The sequence below is a fragment of the Bombina bombina genome, chromosome 4 (assembly GCF_027579735.1).
Source record: "Bombina bombina isolate aBomBom1 chromosome 4, aBomBom1.pri, whole genome shotgun sequence".
Lineage (NCBI taxonomy): Eukaryota > Metazoa > Chordata > Amphibia > Anura > Bombinatoridae > Bombina > Bombina bombina.
The window spans coordinates 259,948,918-259,961,517 of record NC_069502.1 but is presented as its reverse complement, the minus strand read 5'-3'; the positions used below and the strand labels follow the sequence as shown (position 1 = coordinate 259,961,517).

At 40.3% G+C, this 12,600-nt stretch overlaps 1 protein-coding gene across 3 annotated transcripts in view; it reads left to right on the top strand.

Annotated features, from left to right (window-relative positions):
• NGEF (neuronal guanine nucleotide exchange factor) overlaps positions 1-12,600 on the top strand; it is a 336,405-nt gene that overhangs the window by 284,170 nt on the left and 39,635 nt on the right. For all 3 annotated transcript variants that reach the window (XM_053709926.1, XM_053709925.1, XM_053709927.1), the window contains one exon: positions 1,803-1,932. In XM_053709926.1, the coding sequence (XP_053565901.1) occupies positions 1,803-1,932 (130 nt within the window). The remainder of the gene's footprint in view (positions 1-1,802; positions 1,933-12,600) is intronic.

The following is a 12,600-nucleotide window of genomic DNA, read 5'->3' as shown; positions in this document are numbered from 1 at the left end:
TCTTGTGAGCTGCTGGTGCAACGCCGCCCCCTGCAGACTCGCGGCCAATCAGCCGTCAGCAGGGTGTGTCAATCAACCCAATTGTACTTGATCGGGTTGAATTCCGGCGATGTCTGTCCGCCTGCTCAGAGCAGACGGACAGGGTTATGGAGCAGCGGTCTTTAGACCGCTACTTCATAACTGCTGTTTCTGGGGAGCCTGCAGGCTCACCAGAAACACAGGGCCTCAAGCTCCATTCAGAGCTTGATAGATAGGCCCCAGTGAGTCAATAAAAAAATGATTGGGAGGACAAACAGTATTTGTAGGCAATGTGTGTTGTGTATTGTGCTCTGAATCTGGAGTCCACATGTAGTATTTTTGAGCCACTGAGGGAGGGAGCAATAGAGAGAAGAAAAGGAAGGCAGGAAACAGAGGGAGGGAATTACATGGTATAGGAGTAATGGTTGTAGCCCACGCCTCCTCACAAGCTGCAAGTGAGTAGAGTATGATTCTGCAGCTGGCCTGTGTAATGTTCTAAGTTAGTAAGCTGATCAATCCCCACTCTACCAAACATGAATATAGAAATAGCGATCTTTATTGAGTTTGCTACAAAGTGGGTTATGCATGTTTTTAAAGGGTGCGACTTGTATGGCAGGACATTAAGAGTAGGAGCAGACACAATTATTCTCTGTCATTCCTTATAGGCATAACCTGATATCGATATCCTCTTTCTGTTAAATTGCAAGCTTAGTAATGGTCGGCGGAGGAAACATTAAGGAGTAAAAAATCCTGCCTTCTCTTTAAAACGCTCGTCTCCCCACCAGCAGAATATATCTCTTCATTAAAGGAATAGTAAAATCAAAATTACACTTTCATGATGATTCAGATAGATAATTTAAAGCAATTTTTAAACCACCTTCACTTTTACCTATATTATCTAATTTGCTTTGTTTGTGGTATCTTCTTGCAAACTATATGTACATATGCTCAGCCGATGTATTCAGCTAGCTACCAGGAGTGCATTACTGCTCCTTCAGCAAAGGATACCAAGAGAATGGAGCAACATATTGGTTAAAGGGACATTCAAGTCAAAATTAAACTTTAATGATTAAGATAGAGCAGGCAATTTTATACAACTTTGCAATTTACTCCCATTAAGAAAATGTGCACAGTCTTTTTATATTTACACTTTCGTGTGCAAGAATTCACAGAGTATATGTATATGCATTTGGGATTGGCTGATGGCTGTCACATGATACAGGGGGAGTAGAAATAGACATAACTTTGAAATTTGTCAGAAAAAAATCCACTACTCATTTGAAGTTCAGATTAAGTGCTATTGCATTGTCTTTTTATCATGCATTTGTTGATTGTGCAAATCTACTGAATTTACTGGTCCTTTAGTTGGAAAGTTGTTTAAAATTGTATGCTCTATCTGAATCCTGAAAGTTTAATTTTGACTTTGTTGTTGCTTTAAAAGTATTGTACAAGTAAGTTCTATAAGACTTGTAACCCTCTCTCATATAGAGCAATCTGTTCCGCAGAATTGGATCTCATGGCATTTTATTATTTTTACCATATATTTGTATAGTGCTGTAGAATTTTGTAGCGCTGATATTTGTACTGTGTTGATTCATACCCTTAGCGTATTAAATCATGTGACTGTCCTAGACTTGCTGCTATCAGAATGATAGATATTTCTAATCAACTATCCAGTTCATTCTTTTTTACTTGGTGTTCTTGGTTTATTCATTAGTTCCTCCCTTTCTTTTTATTAATTAATCACAGTGTAGATCTCTCATGTCTCTGTTTTTGTCGTTCAGTCAGGAGAGGACAGAATTCCGTGACGTAATTGCGCAGTTGGAGACACATCCGATGTGCCGAGGCCTTCCCTTCTCCTCATTCCTTATCCTTCCATTCCAGAGGATCACACGGCTTAAACTACTGGTGCAGGTAGTGAAACAATATGATTGTGTTCACCAAACGTTTCATATGCCACACTGAATTCCAATTATTTCTGTCATACAATTAACAAAATATATTTTTAACACTACATTTCTATGAAAACAAATATTTTCAGAGGCATTTTGCCAAAATGCTTTAGTGGGAGGAAAAATAATTCCTGTTTTATCACTCTCTATTTTTAGCTAGTGTCCCATTTTAATGGCACTACAAAATTTGGTGCCTTACAAAAGAATCATAATAATATCAGTATCCAAAACTTAAAGGCACATTAAAGGCATTCTATATACTCATAGTATATGGCAACAATTAAGCATTGCCATGCAAAAAATCTGCATACAAAATAAATGTTATAAAATCATATAAAGTTACAATAACAACAATAAAAATGTATTTAAATATGTATAAAGGTTAAGCTTAAGGGGCTAATTGTATCCTAGTTCAAGGATTAAAAATCCATTGTTTGTATACAAGCTCATTATTTTCCCTGCTTTTAATCACATGCCCCTTGCTTCTCTGTAAAGCACTGTGTATGTCTATAGCATCATACTTCTACAGAAACTGCACTGCAAGCACTGTGTATGTCTGTAGCATTATACTCCTACAGAAACTGCACTGCCAGCACCATGTATGCCTATAGCTGCATACTCCTACAGAAACTGCACTGCCAGCACTGTGTATGTCTATAGCATCATACTCCTACAGAAACAGCACTGCCAGCACTGTGTATGTCTGTAGCATTATACTCCTACAGAAACTGCACTGCTAGCACTGTGTATGTCTATAGCATCATACTCCTAAAGAAACTGCACTGCTAGCACTGTGTATGTCTATAGCAGCATACTCCTACAGGAACTGCACTGCCAGCACTGTGTATGTCTATAGCATCATACTCCTACAGAAACTGCACTGCCAGCACTGTGTATGTCTATAGCAGCATACTCCTACAGGAACTGCACTGCCAGCACTGTGTATGTCTATAGCAGCATACTCCTACAGAAACTGCACTGCCAGCACTGTGTATGTCTATAGCATCATACTCCTACAGAAACTGCACTGCCAGCACTGTGTATGTCTATAGCAGCATACTCCTACAGGAACTGCACTGCCAGCACTGTGTATGTCTATAGCACCATACTCCTACATAAACTGCACTGCAGCACTGTGTATGTCTATAGCACCATACTCCTACAGGAACTGCACTGCCAGCACCATGTATGCCTATAGCAGCATACTCCTACAGAAACTGCGCTGCCAGCACTGTGTATGTCTATAGCATCATACTCCTACAGAAACTGCACTGCCAGCACTGTGTATGTCTATAGCATCATACTCCTACAGAAACAGCACTGCCAGCACTGTGTATGTCTATAGCATCATACTCCTACAGAAACAGCACTGCCAGCACTGTGTATGTCTATAGCATCATACTCCTACAGAAACAGCACTGCCAGTACTGTGTATGTCTACAACATCATACTCCTACAGAAACAGCACTGCCAGCACTGTGTATGTCTGTAGCATTATACTCCTACAGAAACGGCACTGTCAGCTCTGTGTATGTCTATAGCATCATACCCCTAAAGAAACTGCACTGTCAGCACTGTGTATGTCTATAGCATCATACTCCTACAGAAACTGCACTGCCAGCACTCTGTATGTCTATAGCATCATACTCCTACAGAAACAGCACTGCCAGCACTGTGTATGTCTACAACATCATACTCCTACAGAAATAGCACTGCCAGCACTGTGTATGTCTGTAGCATTATACTCCTACAGAAACAGCACTGTCAGCACTGTGTATGTCTATAGCATCATACTCCTACAGAAACTGCACTGCCAGCACTGTGTATGTCTATAGCATCATACTCCTACATAAACTGTACTGCCAGCCCTGTGTATGTCTATAGCATCATACTCCTACAGAAACTGCACTGCCAGCTCTGTGTATGTCTATAGCATCATACCCATACAGAAACTGCACTGACAGCACTGTGTATGTCTATAGCATCATACTCCTACATAAACTGCACTGCCAGCACTGTGTATGTCTATAGCATCATACCCATACAGAAACTGCACTGACAGCACTGTGTATGTCTATAGCATCATACCCATACAGAAACTGCACTGCCAGCACTGTGTATGTCTATAGCATCATACTCCTACAGGAACTGCACTGCCAGCACTGTGTATGTCTATAGCATCATACCCATACAGAAACTGCACTGCCAGCACTGTGTATGTCTATAGCATCATACTCCTACAGAAACTGAACTGTCAGCACTGTGTATGTCTATAGCATCATAACCCTAAAGAAACTGCACTGCCAGCACTGTGTATGTCTATAGCATCATACCCCTAAAGAAACTGCACTGCCAGCACTGTGTATGTCTATAGCATCATACTCCTACAGGAACTGCACTGCCAGCACTGTGTATGTCTATAGCATCATACTCCTACAGAAACTGCACTGCCAGCACTGTGTATGTCTATAGCATCATACTCCTACAGGAACTGCACTGCCAGCACTGTGTATGTCTATAGCATCATACTCCTACAGAAACTGCACTGCCAGCACTGTGTATGTCTATAGCATCATACCCCTAAAGAAACTGCACTGCCAGCACTGTGTATGTCTATAGCATCATACTCCTACAGGAACTGCACTGCCAGCACTGTGTATGTCTATAGCATCATACTCCTACAGGAACTGCACTGCCAGCACTGTGTATGTCTATAGCATCATACTCCTACAGAAACTGCACTGCCAGCACTTTGTATGTCTATAGCATCATACTCCTACAGAAACTGCACTGCCAGCACTTTGTATGTCTATAGCATCATACCCCTACAGGAACTGCACTGCCAGCACTGTGTATGTCTATAGCAGCATACTCCTACAGAAACTGCACTGCCAGCACTTTGTATGTCTATAGCATCATACTCCTACAGAAACTGCACTGCCAGCACTGTGTATGTCTATAGCATCATACTCCTACAGAAACTGCACTGCCAGCACTGTGTATGTCTATAGCATCATACTCCTACAGAACCTGCACTGCCAGCACTGTGTATGTCTATAGCATCATACTCCTACATAAACTGCACTGCCAGCACTGTGTATGTCTATAGCATCATACTCCTACAGAAACTGCACTGTCAGCACTGTGTATGTCTATAGCATCATACTCCTACAGAAACTGCACTGCCAGCACTGTGTATGTCTATAGCATCATACTCCTACAGAAACTGCACTGCCAGCACTGTGTATGTCTATAGCATCATACCCCTACTGAAACTGCACTGTCAGCACTGTGTATGTCTATAGCATCATACTCCTACAGAAACTGCACTGTCAGCTCTGTGTATGTCTGTAGCATTATACTCCTACAGAAACGGCACTGTCAGCACTGTGTATGTCTATAGCAGCATAGTCCAACAGAAACTGCACTGCCAGCACTGTGTATGTCTATAGCAGCATATTCCAACAGAAACTGCACTGCCAGCACTGTGTATGTCTATAGCATCATACCCCTAAAGAAACTGCACTGCCAGCACTGTGTATGTCTAGAGCAGCATATTCCAACAGAAACTGCACTGCCAGCACTGTGTATGTCTATAGCAGCATATTCCAACATAGACCAATCAGAGAGATGCTTCCCAGGTGACCAATAGGATGATCAATTTCCGCAAGGGCCTCCCACATGGTTTCATCAATGATTGAAAACATATTTAAGTCAGTGCAAAAAGGAGGAAAGGGCATGCTGCTGAGCTAACTGGTAACTGAAAATTGGCTGCGTTTAAGATACAGTTTACCATAGCAATGCTGGGCTAACTTTTCTCATTAATTGCAAAAATAGTATTTCATAGTCTGTGTATTTTATACTAATCCTTAGTGCTAAACAATTTATCCTGGAAAATTTACATAGTTTTAAATTGTAACTGTGAATTTATTTCAATTTAGATAAATTAGCAAAGGACAATTGGTTTTTGCATAGATAATAGATACTATTTTGATGTTTTAAATTAGAATTGTGTTAGAATCAAGTCTGAATGTTAGTGGATTATATCTTAGTCTCATTGTGACATTTTAAATGCAACTCTGATTTGGAAGGCTATTGTGAATAAGACAACTTTTATGAACTTTGCATAGCATATCTTAATAGTTTTAAACGTGTATAGTATTGATTCATATTCTGGTTCCTACAAATATATTTCAATGTGTTCATAGATATTAACTAATAATAAAGAATTCTGGAATTTATATTAATTTTATGGTTTTTGGTATATGCATATTTTATTGGGTTTTTAGTTTAAAGGATAATTATTAAATATATTGTGTTATAACCCAGCCATATACTGACAAATGTATGTTGTCAGCTCCATTTTACAATTGTTTAGTAGGATCCTCTATGGGAGGTAGTAAAGCCGCAGTTAGTCAGACTCGCTTCTAACGCTGATCGCCACGTGGATAGAAAAATGGCCGCTCTCGAAGTCTCTGATCAGCAAGTTAGGCGCCATAGCAGTGAGGTTCCATCCACAAAGTGTCCCTCTCTGCATTTTAAATAATTAAGTCACCTGCCTGTAAGTTCACAATAGTAGTAAAACATTAGAGCCTGAACGGTCGCCAAACGTTTTTTTTTACATATAATGTAGCCGGAACTGACGTGATGTGCGACCGTTCAGCTCCAGAGTTAGCTCCACCCCATACATTTATTTTTTTAATATGATTTTACTTCCAAAAGAGGGTTAGTTCCCTAAACTATATGTCCCCTCTTACATATAAATATATGTTTTTCATATACTATATTTAAAAGAACAGACCTTTCTTTTTCCAGTGATAGCAGAATTAAATAGATATTGACATATGGATCGAAACAGATATATATTCTAAGTCAGTTGTATATGTTAGTTTTCACACACACACTTCTCCAAAAATGAAACTAAGAGTTCAAACAAGATAAATTGAGCCCAGATTAAAAATCCAAAAAACGTGAATTTTTGAGAGAAAATGGTCAATACAGTTGAAAACCTTTGAATGATTGAATGTTCACTTAAAATACAGCAATAATTTTTCAAATAATTGTTTCATTGCATTTTTTTATTTTAATCCACCTGCCAGTGTATGAAACCAGGAATATTACCCATTTTCACATTTGAGCAAGAATCCAAATCTGGGCAATAATGTAAGATTTTTTTCTACTGAATTCAACATATATTTTTACAGAAATACCTTTCTCTGGCTCTAAACCACGGGATATGGTTCCTCCATATCATTGCTGACTGATTCCAGTGTGCTGCTGCTGCTCTAAAACTACAATACAACATTGTGTAAAGTTTTAGGGCTAGATTTATTAACGCCCTACGGCTGCAAGTTCTCACAAGAACTTGCTCGCTGTCATTTATCAAGCAGCGGTCACCAGACCGCTGCTTCCTTAGCCTCTTCGCCACCTCTAATGTGGCGAAATTCAATCTCCTCGGTCTAGTCAGACCGAGGAGATTGACAGCTCCTGCCTGCGCGTGATTGGCTTTGTGCGGGCAGGGGGCGGGATTGCGCTCGTGTGCAATGCCGAATACCTGCGGGTACTTTCGCCCTGCCATAGGCGAGCTGAGGCGTACAGGGGCGCATATACGCGCCCCTGTACGCCTCAGCTTTACTAAATCTAGCCCTAAGTGTTCCTAAAGCCATACGTACCTCCATTTTGTTTCCAAGGCTTCCTTATCTGCTGAGGCCAACTGAGGAAAGTTTATTAATGGGTCACTAGAGTGTGCAACCGATGACTATGTGATTTACAGCACTGTTAAGCCTTGACTCTGCCCTTCTGTTTATAGCAGGAATTGGAAAGCCAAGAATTCTTATAATTAAATTACATGAAAAGGGGACAAAATAATGAAAGTATATTGCAAGTTTTCTTTAACTTAACATAATAAGTTTTATAGCAATCTCAAAGGGTTTAATGCCTCTTTAAATAAACATTATTTTAGATTTCTATAGTATTGTTACATATACAGTACTGAAAGATTAAATGGTTTTCTATACCACTGTTATACAATTCTTTATCATTCTTCTAATATGTGTGTGTATGTGTATATATATATATATATATATATATATATATATATATATATATATATATATATATATATATCTTCCACACAGTGAGGACAGCAATAATCAAGTTAACCAAATAATTATTACTTATTGTGATGCTAGTAAAACTAATAAAAGGCTTCTTGGTGCATGCTTGTGTATTCAGTTTGGCAGCTGTATACTGAATAATCATTACACACCTCTGTAGCTTTACTCCTTAACTCTGTAGCGTTATTACACAGTAACATTAATAGTTCTATAGCGTTATTACACAGTAACATTACTAGTCAGTTCTACAGCTTTATTTCACAGTAACATTACTAGTCTGTTCTACAGCGTTATTACATAGTAACATTACTAGTCAGTTCTATAGCGTTATTATACAGTAACATTACTAGTCAGTTCTATAGCGTTATTATACAGTAACATTACTAGTCAGTTCTATAGCGTTATTTCACAGTAATATTACTAGTCAGTTCTACAGCGTTATTTCACAGTAACATTACTAGTCTGTTCTACAGGGTTATTACTCAGTAACATTACTAGTCAGTTCTATACCGTTATTACACAGTAACATTACTAGTGAGTTCTACAGCGTTATTATACAGTAACATTACTAGTCAGTTTTATAGCGTTATTACTCAGTAACATTACTATTCAGTTCTACAGCGTTATAAACCTCACTAGGACTAGTGTCCATCATTTAGTCTACTCTATACACAATGAAACTACAATCTACTATATTCTTCCCTGAAGTTAAAAATGCCAAAATGTCTGAAAAAGTGAATGGCTCTTTCTATCTGAAGGTCAAGTCTGATTTAAGTAGACCTTTCAAGAATAAGGGTTTTCAGTAATATCCAGTTTTTAAATGGGACTTTAATCTTAACTAATAGATCTATACTTAAAGGGACATTCATTTTTAATATATGCATTATACATTATATAAACTATGAAACATCACATTGTGGACTAGATTATGAGTGGTGCGCTAACTATTGTTTGTGAGCGATATCTGGTTTATCGCGCCTGTTTGTGTGCATCAGAAGTAGAGTGCATATTACGAATCAAAAGTTAAAGTAAGTTGGGAAAAGTAAGTAAAAGTAAGTTGGGATAGTGCCATCTCAGAGCTCTGGTTAACCATTATGCTCGAATTAAAAGTTACATAAAAAAATAAAATTGCATTCAAAATAACACTGTCTAATAACAATTATTGAAATAAAAAACGCATAAAGGTTATAAGGGCTCAAAGATAGGTATTAGAAAAAATAAAAGTTCATAGCAGTTGGAAACATCAACTAGAGGGGGAAGACAACAGCTGGATTATTATCACCTCTCCCTTTTTGTCCTTTCTCTCCTTTCTCTCTCTCTCTCTCTCTCTTTCTCTCCTTTCTCTCTCTTTTTCTCTCCTTTCTCTCCTTTCTCTCCTTTCTCTCTCTTTCTCTCCTTTCTCTCTCTTTCTCTCCTTTCTCTCTCTTTCTCTTTCTCTCGCTCTCTTTTTCTCTCTCTCACTTTTTCTCTCTTTATCTTTCTTTTTTCTCTCTCTCTCTCTCTTTCTGTCTCTCTCTCTTATGCAATATTCATCAAATATAATATAAGACCAAGTATGTTTGTCCAATGCAGTCATGCGTAGTAGAGACTGCGCAAGGACAAATATACCTGGCCTTTAGGATCTGCCAGCAGAAGAGAGAGGATGTGCGGAAGTGGCCGGGGCATGGTCGGGTGGAGTGGCAGTGATAAGGGGGCATGGCTGGCGGGAGTGCCGTGATGGGGCGTGAGCGGGAATGGGTCGCATGGGCGTGGTCAGGCGGGAGTGGGGAGAGCAAAAGAGAGGGAGAGAGCGCAAAAGAGGGGGGAGAGAGAGCAAAAGAGAGGGGAGAGAGAAACCAAAAGAGAGGGGAGAAAGAGCAAAAGAGAGGGGAGAGAGAGCAAAAGAGAGGGGAGAGAGAGCAAAAGAGAGGGGAGAGAGAACAAAAGAGAGGGGAGAGAGAACAAAAGAGAGGGGAGAGAGAACAAAAGAGAGGGGAGAGAGAGCAAAAGAGAGGGGAGAGAGAGCAAAAGAGAGGGGAGAGAGCAAAAGAGGGGGGAGAGAGAGCAAAAGAGGGGAGAGAGAGCAAAAGAGGGAGGGAGAGAGAGAGCAAAAGAGGGAGGGAGAGAGAGAGCAAAAGAGGGAGGGAGAGAGAGAGCAAAAGAGGGAGGGAGAGAGAGAGCAAAAGAGGGAGGGAGAGAGAGAGCAAAAGAGAGGGGAGAGAGAGAGCAAAAGAGAGGGGAGAGAGAGAGCAAAAGAGAAGGGAGAGAGAGCAAAAGAGAGGAGAGAGAGAGCAAAAGAGAGGGGGGAGAGAGAGAGCAAAAGAGAGGGGAGAGAGCAAAAGAGGGGGGAGAGAGAGCAAAAGAGGTTAGAGAGAGCAAAAGAGGGAGGGAGAGAGAGAGCAAAAGAGGGGAAGAGAGAGAGAGAGCAAAAGAGAGGGGAGAGAGAGCAAAAGAGAGGGGAGATAGAGAGCAAAAGAGAGGGGAGAGAGAGCAAAAGAGAGGAGAGAGAGAGCAAAAGAGAGGGGAGAGAGAGACCAAAAGAGAGGGGGAGAGAGCGCAAAAGAGAGGGGAGAGAGAGCGCAAAAGAGAGGGGAGAGAGACCAAAAGAGAGGGGAGAGAGACCAAAAGAGAGGGGAGAGAGAGACCAAAAGAGAGGGGAGAGAGAGAGCAAAAGAGAGGGGAGAGAGAGCAAAAGAGAGGGGAGAGAGAGAGAGAAAAAGAGGGGGGAGAGTGAGAGAGCAAAAGAGAGGGCGCAAAAGAGAGGGGAGAGAGAGCGCAAAAGAGAGGGGAGAGAGAGCGCAAAAGAGAGGGGAAAGAGCAAAAGAGAGGGGAGAGAGAGAGCAAAAGAGGGGGGAGAGAGAAAAAGAGAAAAAGAGAGGGGAGAGAGCAAAAGAGAGGAGAGAGAGCAAAAGAGGGGGGAGAGAGAGCAAAAGAGAGGGGAGAGAGAGAGAGCAAAAGAGAGGGGTTGAGAGAGAGCAAAATAGAGGGGAGAGAGAGAGAAAAAGAGAGGGGAGAGAGCAAAAGAGAGGAGCGAGAGAGAGCAAGAGAGGGGGGAGAGAGAATGCAAAAGAGAGGGGGAGAGAGCGCATAAGAAAGGGGGAGAGAGCGCATAAGAGAGGGGGGGAGAAAGATAGCAAAAGAGAGGGGGAGAGAGAGAGCAAGGGGTGGGACCGCTGTACTACAAAAAATGTCCCGTGTACACAGGCTTTAGGACTAGTAGTTAAGAAAGTGTTTAACTATGTATTTACTGTAAATTTCATGTTCCAATGTTCTTCAAGTAAGGGATGCACCTCTTAAAAAGCCTGGTGGATTTCATGTGCAGGGATGAATGTTGCAGGGTTATGTAAATATTACCATATTTAAAGGGACAGTCTACACCAGAATTTTTATTGTTTTAAAAGATAGATAATCCCTTTTTCTCTTGTTAAGTGTATCCAGTCCACGGATCATCCATTACTTATGGGATATTCTCCTTCCCAACAGGAAGTTGCAAGAGGATCACCCACAGCAGAGCTGCTATATAGCTCCTCCCCTCACTGCCATATCCAGTCATTCTCTTGCAACTCTCAACTAAGATGGAGGTCGTAAGAGGACTGTGGTGTTTTATACTTAGTTTATTTCTTTAATCAAAGGTTTGTTATTTTTAAATGGTACCGGAGTGTACTGTTTATCTCAGGCAGTATTTAGAAGAAGAATCTGCCTGCGTTTTCTATAATCTTAGCAGAAGTAACTAAGATCCTTTGCTGTTCTCACATATTCTGAGGAGTGAGGTAACTTCAGAGGGGGAATAGCGTGCAGGTTTTCCTGTAATAAGGTATGTGCAGTTAAAATATTTTTCTAGGGAATGGAATTTGCTAGAAAATGCTGCTGATACCGAAGTAATGTAAGTAAAACCTTAAATGCAGTGATAGCGACTGGTATCAGGCTTATTAATAGAGATACATACTCTTATAAAAGTGTATTTTAAAACGTTTGCTGGCATGTTTAATCGTTTTTTACATATGTTTGGTGATAAAACTTATTGGAGCCTAGTTTTTTCCACATGGCTGGCTTGAATTTTGCCTAGAAACAGTTCCCTGAGGCTTCCCACTGTTGTAATATGAGTGGGAGGGGCCTATTTTGGCGGTTTTTTTTTGCACAGCAAAAATTACAGACACAGACATCAAGCTTCTTCCTGCATGATCCAGGACTTCTCTGAAGGTCTCAAAAGGCTTCAAAAGTCGTATTGAGGGAGGTAAAAAGCCACAGTAGAGCTGTGGCAGTTGTTGTGACTGTTTAAAAAACGTTTTTGTCATTTGTTATTCCGTTTTTGGTATTAAGGGGTTAATCATCCATTTGCAAGTGGGTGCAATGCTCTGCTAACTTATTACATACACTGTAAAAATTTCGTTAGTGTAACTGCATTTTTTCACTGTTATTTCAAAATTTGGGAATATTTGTGTTTCTTAAAGGCGCAGTAACGTTTTTTATATTGCTTGTAAACTTGTTTTAAAGTGTTTTCCAAGCTTGCTAGTCTCATTGCTAGTCTGTTTAAA